The sequence below is a fragment of the Hippopotamus amphibius genome, chromosome 5, assembly GCF_030028045.1.
Source record: "Hippopotamus amphibius kiboko isolate mHipAmp2 chromosome 5, mHipAmp2.hap2, whole genome shotgun sequence".
Classification (NCBI taxonomy): Eukaryota; Metazoa; Chordata; class Mammalia; order Artiodactyla; family Hippopotamidae; genus Hippopotamus; species Hippopotamus amphibius.
The window spans coordinates 83,564,455-83,578,087 of record NC_080190.1 but is presented as its reverse complement, the minus strand read 5'-3'; the positions used below and the strand labels follow the sequence as shown (position 1 = coordinate 83,578,087).

General features: G+C 41.3%; 1 protein-coding gene across 7 annotated transcripts in view; it reads left to right on the top strand.

The window, feature by feature from the left end:
- The first annotated feature begins 651 nt into the window (after window positions 1-651).
- The window catches only part of B3GALNT2 (beta-1,3-N-acetylgalactosaminyltransferase 2), a 50,459-nt gene continuing 37,477 nt past the window's right edge, over window positions 652-13,633 (top strand). For 6 of the 7 annotated variants that reach the window (XR_009053774.1, XR_009053773.1, XR_009053772.1 and 3 more), the window contains exons 1-2: window positions 652-1,008; window positions 12,447-12,594. Coding sequence is in view for 3 of the 7 variants with exons in the window: in XM_057735397.1 (XP_057591380.1) it covers window positions 897-1,008; window positions 12,447-12,594 (260 nt within the window). In the remaining 4 variants the exon portion in view is untranslated. The remainder of the gene's footprint in view (window positions 1,009-12,446; window positions 12,595-13,633) is intronic. The other variant, XM_057735396.1, reaches the window with a different exon arrangement.

Genomic DNA, 13,633 nt, shown 5'->3' with positions numbered 1-13,633 from the left:
GCTGTCGTGCTCCACAGCTTAATCCCCTGCGTGCGTTCTGACGCATCCCGAGCTCCTAGAGGACAGGACCGGGCGAGGAGCCGGGTACACACTGCACCACAACGAATACTTGATGATTCACAGCTGAAGGCAACGGGGCTGCCTCGCCGCGATCTCCGAGCCGGAGACGTCAGCGAGATCCCATCTCCCACACAAGGCTAGCATTCGGCGTAGGGAAGCTCTGCGTGATTGAAAAAAGAAAATTCCCTGAGATCTTCTTCAGATCTTAGGCGATCAGCACCATTCACCTCAGCTGTCTTTCCCTCCCGGGGTTGGGGCGACCCCAGAACGCGGGGCCCGCGGGGCCCGCGGGGCACTACCTCCCTTCGGCCGTCGGGGGGCAGTAGACGCCGAGATGAGTAGCGCATGCTCCGTGGGGTGCCTCGCTCTCTGCCTCCGCGACCGACCAGCGATGGAGGCGAGTGCGTGGGATTATGGGAAATGTGGTTTTCCAGTCACTGGATCACTGGGGTATTCCCTACTTGAGCCCAGAGCGGGACTTCAGCTCCCGGCTGGCTGGCGGGAGCGGGAGGGGACGCGAGGGAAGGGGGAGCGGTGAGCGGGAGGAGACGGGTCGGGGCGGGGTCGGGGGGAAGGCCCAGCGGAGGGGGCGGGGCTCCGACCGGCGGAGCCGTTGCCGCCCGCGGTCTGAGGAGCCTGAGGAGCGGGGCCCGGAGCCGAGAGAGAAGCTGCTGGACGGCGTCGGGCGCGAGAGGGCGGTCGTCCCCGGAGCGTTAGTACGGGAGTCGGCCGCCGCCCCTCGGCCTCCCTACTTGCAGGTCCCCTATCTCTCCGCCGGGACGCGGGAGAGCCCGGCGTGCGGCGGGGGCGCGAGGTGGAGCCGGCGGGGGCGGCCAATGCGAAACTGGCTGGTGCTGCTGTGCCCGTGTGTGCTCGGGGCCGCGCTGCACCTCTGGCTGCGGCTGCGCTCCCCGCCGCCCGCCCGCGCCTCGGGGGCTGGCCCGGCAGGTGAGGTCCTGGGGCCGGGCCGGGCGGGGCGGCCGCGAGGCGGGGGAGGCCGGCTCCGAGAGTCCCGGGCGGGGGGCCCGGCCCGACACGACGGTCCCCAGAGGAAACAAATGGCCCTTTTCATCCCCCGGGGCGTTCGCAGCGGGCAGGCTTGAGGGCGCTTCTCTGGTTTCGCGTCTCGGCCGCTTCTCACCTCTCGGCGTTTCTTAATGGCCACCAAGCCGGTGGCCGCGACCGCAAGCCCTCCGGCTGTTCCCAGGCCCGGCGCCTGCCCGGGGAGCACAGCCCCGAGTGTCCTTCAGCCCTGAGCCAGGGGTCGGGCTGCCGGGTTGCTTCCTTCCTCCCAAGTTTGGTGGTCTTACTGGGTCAAGACTTCGGAGGTCTTCGGGCAGTGGATCACGTGTGTGCGTGTTCTAAAAGGTGGCTGGGTTTTGCTTTTAAAGAATAACTTTGCTTTAAGAGTGTACCGTACTTTGGTACTTTGTATTCTTTGAAAACCGTGATGTAAGCCGGTTGAACAAATCTAAGCATGAAGTAGGGCATGGCTGCGAGTGGAGTTGTTCCTGGGAGTTGGGTTTGCAAAGCCTCCTCGTGAAACATACACGAAAATATCAAGTTCTTTAACGTTCTTATCCATTTGCTCTCAAAGTTATTTTCTCGTGGGAAAGAAACCTTTGTTCATGTTCACGTCACAGCCTGATACATAGGATGCTTTGCTCACAGCCCAGTGGATTTTCTGTTGTTGTTAATGAATTCCACCGCTCTGAAGACTTCTTAAGGTTTCCCTTTTTTTCTTGTCTTCTTTTTTAAGGGCTTGCCCTAGGACATATAAAGAAGCCTAGAAGGCTGTTTGAAAGATGAGGTAATAGTCGTTTTTGTTTTTTAACTACATTGGGAATTTTTTTCTCACCACTTCTCCCGAAGACAGTTGTTTTCTTTTGCAATATTTTTAAGAATTAGAATTGAGTATTTGCAATTCTGAGATGGCTCTGTGCCTTAACTTAGAAGTAGAAAGTATAGAAACTAATTTGGCAATCCTCAAGGCAATCTCATTGTTATAATTGGAGTTCTTTATTCTGGTAACAATCTCTTAAAATCCTTTTCTATGAGACAAGCTACAAGCTCTTTGAAAAGGCTATTTGTGTGACCTGAATAGAATTAAGATACTATTTAAATGATTTAATGAAAGTACAGTGTTACAGGGCATTTAACTTAACAGGTTAGGTTTTTTGTGGGGGGGGGTTTGTAAACAGAGTTGAGGAAAGAGTGCTGTATATATATATATAAAAAATGCTCTGTAACATCTGTTGGGTTTGTATTTTACAAGTTTCTTTTTGTATGATGAGTGAGCTTTACTGCAGTTTACTTGTAGAGCATACTTAGGATAGTTACGACCTAAATATCTTTTCGAGTCCATAAACAAGCAAAAACCCTACCTTCAAGCTTAAAACTTAGTAGGCCTGCCTGACAGTTTCTTAGGTTTTTTTTTTTAATGTTTTTATACAATTTTAAAAGATTACTTTCCATTTACAGTTATTACAAAATATTGGCTTTATTCCCCGTGTGGTACAGTACATTCTTGAGCCTATCCTACACCCAATAGTTTGTACCTCCCACTCCTCCAGTCCTATATTGCCCCTCCATTGGTAACTACTAAGCCCCTCCATTGGTAACCACTAATTTGTGCTCTACGTCCGTAAGTCCTCTTCTTTTTTGTTATATTTACTAGTGTGTTGTATTTTTTTGATTCCACGTGTAAGTGATATCATACAGGATTTTTCTTTCTCTGTCTGACTTATTTCACTTAGCATAATGCCCTCCAGTCCATCCCTGTTGCTGCCAATGGCAAAACTTCTTTCTTTTTTATTGCTGAGTAGTATTCCATTATATATATACCACATCTTTTTTATTGATTCATCTGTTAATGGACACTTAGGTTGTTTCCATATCTTGGTAATTGTAAATAATGCTGCTGTGAACATTGGGGTGCATGTATCTTTTTGAATTAGTGTTTTTGGGTTTTTTTGGATATATACCCAGGAGTGGAATTGCTGGGCCATATGGTAGTTCTGTTTTTAGTTTTTTGAGGAATCTCCGTGCTGTTTTCCACAGTGGCGGCACCAACATTCTCACCAGCAGTGTAAAGGGTTCCCTTTTCTCCACATCCTCCGCAATATTTATTTGTGTTCTTTTTTATGATAGCCATTCTGACAGGTGTGAGGTGATATCTCGTGGTTTTGATTTGCATTTCCATGATGATTAGGGATGTTGACCATCTTTTCATGGGCCTGTCGGCCATCTGCATTTCCTCCTTGGAAAAGTGTCTGTTCAGTTCTTCTGCCCATTTTTAAATCAGGTTGTTTGTTTTTTGATGTTTAGTTGTATGAGCTGTTTATATATGTTGGATGTTAATCACTTATCAGTCATATCATTTGCAAATATTTTCTCCCATTCAGTAGGTTGTCTTTTTGTTTCTGTTGATGGTTTTCTTTGCTGTGTAAAAGCTTTTACATTTAATTAGGTCCCATTTGTTTATTTCTGCTTTTATTGCCTTTATTTTAGGAGATGGATCCAAAAACATATTGCTATGATTTATGTCAAAGAGTGTTCTGCCTATTTTTTGCTCAGAAGGTGTTATAATATCCAGTCTTATGTTTAGGTCTTTAATCCATTTTGAGCTTACTTTTGTATATGGTGTTAGAGAATGTTCTAATTTCATTGTTTTACATGTAGCTGTCCAGTTTTCCCAGCACCACTTATTGAAGAGACCATCTTCTCCTCATTGTCTCTTCTTGCCTCCTTTGTCATAGATTAATGGACCATAAGTGTGTGGGTTTATTTCTGGGCTCTCTGTTCTATTGATGTGTGTGTCTGTTTTTGAGCCAGTACCATACTATTTTGATTACTGTAGCTTTATAGTATAGTCTAAAGTCAGGGAGCCTGATTCCTCCAGTTGAGTTCTTCTTTCTCAAGATTGTTTTGTCTGTTTTGGGGTCTTTCATGTTTCCATACACATTTCAAAATTATCTGTTCTAGTTCTGGAAGCCTTGTGGCTTTACGTCCAACCCTTTGCCTGTGTGCCTGGAGCCAGTCCCACCATGCTTGCATTTTCTCCTGTAGCGCTCACAGCTCCCAGCCCCAGTGGCATTTCCTTTGCCTTGAGTCTGCACTAGGTCTTGTTTCTGCTTCCTTCCCCTCAAGTAGCCAGTCTCCCCCTGGGCCACTCCTGGAGGTGATGGAGTTACCCCTTTGCAGTTTTTTATTCCTGTGGGGCTTACCTCCAAGTATTAAAAGTAACTTTGTAAAAAAAAATTTTCTCTTTAAGTTTTTCCCTCTCCATGAGCGTTTTGATGATGGCTTACCTGCCATCCTGTGAGATCAGGCTAGATTAAGGAAACTAGGAAGTAGACCTTGGAAAGGGACAGGGCTATGGGTGAAGAGATCAGTATTAGTTGTGTAAATTAACTATGACTTTAGATGGATATTGTGCATCTAGTCAACTAATAGAGTATTTTAATCTAAGTGAAACCTTGTAGAGTACTAATTTTCCTTTTGTACTTTTGGTACTTTCAAAACTAAAAACAATGGAAGCATCCTGATTGCTAAAATTTCCCACAAATTCTTTTCTCATTGTATTGTCACCAGTTCAAACTAAAACTTTTAGGCATTTTTACCTTTCAGCCCTTATATCCCTTAAGCTAGAGTGAGAGAGAAAACCCAAGATTTTGTTAAGTATTCTTTCCTCGAATTTCCATTTTAAGTTTTGTTTTTGTTCTCTTTTCTTTTCTGCCTCTTTGTCGTCACCCTTATTAAGTCATGGAAGTATTTTTCAAAAGGGAAATTTTCCTCCCCTGAATATTAAAAAAGGCCCTCTGACTTGCAGTTGATTCTACAAATATTTGAGAGCCTCCTCTGCCAGCTCCTGTTGTAGGTGTGAAATTACAGCAGTAATCAAGATAAAGTCCCTGCCCTCATGCCGTTCACAGTTTAGAAGGGAAGGCAGAGCATAAGAAAATAATTGTTAAACGTCATAGGGGAATAAGCATGGTGACAAAACTAAAGCAGTGTAAGAGGCTGGAGAGGGTTGTGCTGCTGCTTTAAATAGAGAGGGCGGGGGAGGCTGCTCTGAAGAGGTCACAGCTGGGCAGGAACCTGAATGAAGTCAGTCAGTTGGGTTAGTACCTGGTGCTGTTCTAATGCAGTAGCTCACCTTGAATAGGTGAAACCCAGTCAGGGGAAACATCTGGTGAGGAGCAAACAGATCTCCTCTTGTGAAATCCAGCACACCTAGGGGTGAGGAGAGGAAGGTGGAGGCGGAGACAACCATTTGGGCTAGGGAGTAAAGATACAGGATATCTCCATCACAAGATATTGCTTTTGGGTTATGCCTTAGCAGGAACTATTTAACAGTTAATTTAGAAAAGCCATGTGACAGAAGAAGCCTTCCCTTTCTAGAATATTTGGAAAGAAGGAAATGAAAGAGAAAGGAAAGAAGCATGTCCATTCAACAGATGCTTAGCTCGCTAGGTACTTAGTCCCTGCTCTCAAGGTGCTCACAGTTTGTTTAATGGGAACCGACATGGGGCAAGTAGAAGGTCAAAGACAAATTGAGCTTGCTTTGCAGTTTTGCCTAGGGCTGCCTCGTGCAAAATGATCCCTATATGCTAATCTTGTCTCTGCTTGTTTCCTTATTTATAAAATGATGACCTCATAGGGTTATCGTGAAGATTCAGTTAATAAAACACCCAGAACAGTGCCTGATTCTTAGTGAACACTCCATGAATTTTAGAGAGGAGTGACAGTGTGGTGGGGGGGGGGGTGCCCGTGCTAATGAGGTGTTTTTTTTGGGGGGGGGGGGGGCAGTATCTGAAATTGGCGAGAGCATGCTGGTAGCGTGTATACTGATTGTCCCGATCAGTAGACCTGGGTGAACTTGCGTGTTTTCTTAATTTTCAAGATTTCTATTTGTGGTTGGTGTCATCTGAGAGCATGCTCATGAGAGTGGAAATTTTAGTCTAATTTTTAAGAATCTTTGGGCTTATTTTGAACAATCAGTTTGGAAGTCTACCTCTGCTGGTCTTTAATAAACTCTTGGTTGTCCACTTTCAGTGCAGAGTCTAGCGGGTTGCCAGACTCTCAGGATACACCACAAAATAAAGAGAAACGGTCATTGCCTTCAGAGAGCTTGTATGGAGTTTTAGTTGTTGTTGACATTTTGAAGATTTGTTTAGCGCTATATATTTGCTATCTAAAGCAGTGAATGTAGGAGGTGCTAAGTAATTTGAAGGAATGAATTAAGAGGGTAAACCTGGGAATGTATGGATGAATTTGTCACCTACAGATCGTTCACGTTCCACGATTTAAATTTTTTTCTTATAAAACAAGTTTTGTATAGAAAATTTTGAAATTATTTTTAAAAAAGGAAAGAAAAATGATCTGTACTGGGCAGTTTTTGAATGTATCATGCATACATATGAAACATGTTTGGGGGTATTATTTAGTATGAAAATTTTTTTTGATATATAATGTACATTCAGAAAAGTACACATCAATGTGAGCTTGATGTAGCTTCACAAACTGAATATACCCAGCTAATCAGCACCCAGATTAAAAACAGCAAAACTACCAACACATGAGAAGCTTCCTTTATGTTCCCTTCTTATCACTGCCGGGAGAGGTAATGGCAGAGATTTGCCTGCTTTGTACTTTATATAAATGGAACCATATAGTATGTACATAGTTCTTATAGACTGCCAATCTTACTTAATAAGATGTAGAACAACATTTAATGATCTGTTTAAGACATAATTTTAATGGCTGTATAGTATTCTAACATATAGACACACCATAATCTATTTAACTAATGGCTTGTTTGTGCATTTATATATTTTGCAGTTTTTCACTATTAAGAAGTGACAATGTGATGAATCTTTTAGTGCATCACTGATTATTTCCTTAGAATATATTCTTTTTTTAAAGAATATTTATTTATTTATTTATGGCTGCATTGGGTCTTGGTTCCTGTGCATGGGCTTTCTCTAGTTGTGGCAAGTGGGGGCAGTGCCCAAGCTTCTCAGTACGGTGGCTTCTCTTGTAGCAGAGCACGAGCCCTAGAGTGGATGGGCTTCAGTAGTTGCAGCACGTTGGCTCAGTAGTTGTGGCATGAGGGCTCTAGAGCACAGGCTTGGTAGTGCATGGGCTTAGTTGCTCCGTGGCATGTGGGATCTTCTCAGACCAGGGATTGAACCTGTGTCGCGGGCAGATTCTTAACCAGTGCGCCACCAGGGAAGCCTCTTAGAATATATTCTTAGCTAAGGACAAAAGTTATACAATTCTGAGGTATTTGATGTATATTGGCAACACTTCCTGCAGAATACTATACCAAATTACATTCCTGTCAGCAGCATCGGAGAGTAGCCATTTCCTTCAAATAACTACCTGTATCAAAATATCAATCATTTGGGTATTATCATTTAAGAAGATATTTGTTGGACTTCCCTGGTGGCACGGTGGTTGAGAATCTGCCTGCCAATGCAGGGGACATGGGTTCAATCCCTGCTCCGGGAGGATCCCACATGCCGCCGAGCAACTAAGCCTGTACACCACAACTACTGAGCCTGCACTCTAGAGCCCGTCAACCACCACTATTGAGCCCATGTGCCGCAACTACTGAAGCCCACATGCCTAGAGCCTGTGCTCCACAACAAGAGAGGTCACCACAATGAGCCTGCACACCACAATGAAGAGTAGCCCCCGCTTGTCACAACTGGAAAAAGCCCTGCTGTGCAGCAACAAATACCGAATGCAGCCAATAAATAAACAGATAAATAAATTTATTAAAAAAAAAAGATATTTGTTAGTTTGAATGTAGGAGAAAACTGGTATCTTAATGCTCTAATTCAAACTTGACTTCTGTTGAAGTTGAACCGTTTTTCATAGATTTGTTGGCTATTTGCATTTCTTTTTCTGTGAATTATCTTTATTCTTTTTGTCTCATGTTTACTTCTTGGTGTTTTGGTGATGTTTGTTGTTCTTTTTTTGTTTTTCCTGTTTTCAGACACCAGTATCAAACTAGGTACCCCATACTTGCAGCATTGAGCAGAGGATGATGAAAGTGTAGAGGGAAAGCTGGGCAGCATTCTTGTGCAGTATCCACTTTGAGGGTTGTTTTGTATGTTTGTTTTATTTTTTTTGGTTTGTGTGTTTGTTTTTTAATCTTGGCTGTGTCACGTGGCTTGCGGAATCTTGGTTCCCCAACCAGGGACTGAACCTGGGCCACAGCAGTGAAAGTATCAAATCCTAACCACTAGACGAGCAGGAAACTCCCCATTTTGAGTTTTATACTGGGTAGCACGCTACTCACAGGTCTGTTGGACTAATTTACATTGATGGTATGTGGTAGAAGAAACCAGTGTTTTTTAAAATTAAGATATAATTGACAGATTACATTGGTTTCAGGTGTGCAGCATAATGATTTGATATATGTGTATATCTCTAATAATCACCACAGTATGCATAGTTAACATCCGTCGCCACACGTAGGCATTTTTTTCCTGTGCTGAGAACTTTTAAGACCTACTCTCTTTAGCAACATAACTAGAAGTTTATACCTTTTGACCCCTTTTACCCATTATGCCTACCCTTTACCCCCAGCCTCTGGCAAACACCACTTTGTTCTCTGTATTTATGAGTTTGGTGTTTTGTTTTAGATTCTACATATGAATGAGATCATATGGTATTAGTCTGTCTTTGTCTGACTTATTTCACTTAGTGTAATGCCCTCAGGATCCGTCCTCGTTGTTGCAAATGGCAAGGTTTCCTTCTTTTTTATGGCTGAATAAAATATTCCATTGTGTACAGAGAACACGTTTTCTTTCTTCATTCACCCGTCAGTGGACACGTACGTTGCTGCCCTGTCTTGGCTACTGTTAAGCAGTGCTGCAGTGAATGTCATGCATATCATCCGCATGCATATGTCTTTTCTAGTGAATGTTTTCATTTCCTGCAGGTAAATACCCACAAGTGGTTTTGCTGAAGCATATGGTAGTTTTTAATTTTTTGAGGAACCTCCATACTGTTGTTGATAGTGGCTGCGTCAGTTTACTTTCCCACCAGCTGTCAGTGAGGGTTCCCTTTTCTCCACCTCCTCCCCAGCACTTATTTCTTATCTTTTTGATAATAGCCATTCTGAGAGATGAGGTGATATTTCACAGTGGTTTTGATGTGCGTTTCCCTGATGATTAGTGATTTTGAGCACCTGATGGTAGTCTGCATGTCTTCTTTGGAAAAAGATCTATTCAGATCCTCTGCCCAATTTTAAATGGGATTCTTTGGGTTTTTTTGATATTGAGTTGTGTGAATTCTTTATATATCTTGGATATTAATCAGATATATGATTTGTAAATATCTTCTATTTGGTAGGTTTCTTTTTTGTTGATGGTTTCCTTTGCTGTGCAGAAGCTTTTGAGTTTGATGTAGTCTCACTTATTTTTGCTTTTGTTGCCTTTAGCTTTTTGTGTCAAATATAAAAAAACTATTGCCAAGACCAATGTCAAGGAACTTGCTGCCTGTGTTTTCTTATGGGAGTTCTATGGTGTCAGGTCTTACATTCAAGTTTTTAATCCATTTTCAGTTGATTTTTGTGTAGCATAAGTTAGTGGTTCAGTTTCATGCTTTTGCACATGGCTGTCCAGTTTTCCCAAGATCATTTATTTAAGAGATTGTCCTTTCCCCGTTGTATATTCTTGGCTCCTTTGTTGTAAGTGAATTGACCACATACGCATGGGTTTATTTCTGGGCTCTCTATTCTGTTCCATTGATCTATGTGTCTGTTTTAATGCCAGTACTGTAGCTTCATAATATGGTTTGAAACTAGGAAGCTTCCAGCTTTATTCTTCTTTCTCTAGATTGCTTTGGCTATTCGAGGTCTTTGTGGTTCCATACAAATTTTAGGATTGTTTTTTCTATTTCTGTGAAAAATGCCATTGGAATTTTGATAGAGATTGCACTGAATCTGTAGATTGCTTTAGCTAGTATGGACATTTTAACAATATTAATTCTGATTCGTGAGCCTGAAATATCTTTTGTTTCTGTATTCTTCAATTTATTTCATCCATGTCTTATACTTTTCAGTGTACAGGTCTTTTACCTCCTTGGTTAAATTTATTCCTAGGTATTTATTTTTGATGTGACTGAAATTGGGAGTTTTCTTAATTTCTCCTTTCTGGTAGTTTATTACTGTATAGAAATACAGCTGATTTTTGTATATTGATTATGTATCCTGTAACTTTACCAAATTTGTTTATTAATTCTAACAGTTTTTTTGGTCAAATCTTTAAAAATCTATTTTTCAATATTTCTTGAAGTAGAAGTTCTCTGAAAGGCCAAAATCTGCCATGTAATTCTCTTCTGCAAGAAAAAGAGAAATAGATATAAAGTAACACAGTTCAATAGAAGCAGCTTAGATGTGGGTTAGAAGCAGAGAGGATTGGCAGGGGCAGAGAGAGGTGGAATATGATCAAAAAGTACTTTACAGTGATAATCCATGAGATTTTCACATACTGCATTGTTATCTTCGTGTCTGTTTATTTATTTATTTATTTTTAGAAAAACCTCATGGAGAAGTCTGGGAGAAACCATTAGGATAGCCTTGTAGGTCCAGGTGAAAGATAATCTGAACTGAAGCTGCAGCTAGAATTAATGATAAAGAGGGAGGTTTGAGAAAATTTTTAAGAAGATTTTGTTGTCAAGAAAAGGTTAAATTATGTTTCATGTAATCCATCTCTAAAAGATTTGTTTTGATTACCCATCAAAAATAAGGTAATGATGTTTGGCATTTAAAGGGATGTTTCAGTTATTTTGAAATTTGCTTTTGTGCAGTGACCTTGTTTTCTCATGAAGTTAGATAAATGAGGTCTCTGGGATACATAAAGTTTTTGCTGTTCTAAGCTTTTAAAGCTTTTTAATCTTTTGAGAAGACATTTTGAAACAGATGAAACAGTATCTAAAGGCTGCTTTCAGTATCAGTTTTCTCTGATTAGGATACTGAGGCACAAGGATTTGAATAACTTCTTACTGATACTGTGCAGCATGTTGGCTACAGAATCAGTGTCAGATATGTCTGGTTACTGCAGTTGCCTCACTCCTATCGATAAAATATACTTACCACTAATATTTCTCTGTGAAAAAGTAGGTAGAGGGAATGGGTTGTCCCTGCCAGTTTTACATAAGCATTTAAATTATTCTCCCGTGAAGAAATATCAACATGTTTTTGTTGTCTTTTGAATACTGAGATCCTATGGCATATAAAAACATTTCATGTAACGTAGTAAAGCTCTCTGGCATTCAATAATTTATTTTTGGAAACGTTTTTGGATCTGTTTCTACCACTGGAGAAAGAGATGAAATGGGATCCCTAATCAGAGCTATGTATAAGCTTGTAGCTTTCAAGCTTTGAAACTGATGAAAAACAGGGACAAAGTATCTTTCCCTCTATCTTTTTCTAAAGACAATTTTTGGGGGGTGGCTTGTGGGATCTCAGTTCCCTGACCAGGGATTGAACCGGGGCCCTGGCAGTTGAAAGCTGGGAAATCTAACCACTAGGCCACCAGGGAACTCCCTGTAAGGACAGATTTTAAAAATGTAATCCTGTCCATTAAATATGACAGTAAAAAATGTTGTAAATATGACAGTAAAAAATGACTTGTCACTTGATTTTTTTTTTTTTAACTAGAAATGTTGTTTCCCCTCCTTCATTCTTTGTGTTAAGAGAGAAATGTTTGCTGGCTGTAGAATTTATTGGCATAAATAGGGGTCTGATTCTTTCCAGCGTGGTAGTCCTTCAGCTTCATCTCCCAAACATAATAACTGATATTGATGTAGGACTTCAGCTTCGAAAGCACGTTTGTTGTTGTTGTTGTTAGTTGCTATTGTCTGGTACCAGACCAGAACCTTTATACACATCATTTAACTTTTCCAACAACTCTATGAGAAGTATTATTACACCCATTTCTACTTAAGGATACTGAGGCTCAAGAAGTTAAATAACTTTTATAGCTAATATAAAAAGCCAGGATTCTGACTATAGCCTGATTGGCTCTGTTGCCTACTGTTGTATGGTTTATTCCACATTGACCCTCCAAACAGATTCTTATCAGAAACATCTTACTTGTTTTGAAGAATTTACATACATACTTAGGTGACCATGAGTACATACATAGATGTGGAAGCAGAAAGGCTCTACACCAAAATGTTAGTGGCGGTTATTTCTGAATGGTAAGTTTATTCGTGCTTTCAATTTTATTTTTGTATTTATTTATATTTATATTTTCTGCAAACATGAACATATGTTTATATTATCTCATAATAAACATTTTTATGTTATATATTGAACTTAACAGTAATTGAGACATTTCTAATGTATTGTTTCTTATTTCTAGATCAGTTGGCCTTACTTCCTCAGTGGAAATCTAGTCACTATGATGTGGTAGTTGGTGTGCTGTCAGCCCGCAATAACCATGAACTCCGCAGTGTGATAAGAAGCACCTGGCTGAAGCATTTGACACAACATCCAGCGTTAAGTCAGCGGTAGGTTTCTTGAGTTCGCACCTTGCATGACGTGTTGAATAAGTTAAGTGTTCTCAAAGACCTCCTCTTGGATAGTCAGAGATGTTAATTCAGATACGTGGCTTCTTTTCCTCCGAGAAATGACTATTTCATTTTGCTTTTCCTCCATGTAGTTGAATCCCAAAAGTAAATTTAACTGAGATTTTAAGCCAGAAGATAGTTGGAGAAGAGTATATTCTATATTCATTGGTTAACATACCTAGTTTTTATAGATACCTAGTTTGGATTGTTTGCTTCTGTTTTTTGGCTTTTGGGGGTTTTTGCTTTGATTTAGAAAAAAAGTTCTGTTCCAGAGTAGTTCTCTGTTAGGCGCATTTGTGTCTGAATATGCTTTTGACTGACTTCTCAGAGATACACTTAATTTTTTTCAGTTCTGTAGTGCCATTCAGTTGTGTGATCTGCAGTTTGTATAGTTTGCCATGCCCTTTTTCCCTGACATCCTTCCAGGCCTGAGCTTCGGTAGCACGTCCCATGTTGACATTAGATGGCACGGTTGTTGGTCAGGAGCCCAAGGCCATAGTCTTCTCAGGGAAAACAGCCTCTGAAGATTATGCAGTGAGGGGCTAGTGGAAGCGAAGCATGGAAGTTTGGACTTCTAGTTTTGTGAAGATACTTCTCTGCTTATGCGAGGTCACCGATAAGCAGAGAAGGCCCTCAGGACTGCATTCAGCTGGCCCACTTGTGACTGAGTAGCTAAGCGAGAGAATTGCAATTGTGAATTTTCTTGTCAGCAGTAGTGGACATTTACAGATTTCCTATCTTACTCATAGCAGCTTTCATTCCTTTTCAAGACAGGTTTCTCTAGTTCATGATTGCAATAATAATAGAACCTATTACCCAGCAAGTGTACGGCCTCAGAGTCATCACTACCATCAGGACCACCTCGAAAACCTGCACTTCCTGTAGCTTTTCCCGTCTCAGAAAATAATGACCCCTTTCTTCCAGTTGCTCAGACCAAAAACCTTGGTGTTTGTGTAGTGAATGGAGGAGTAAATCCCCC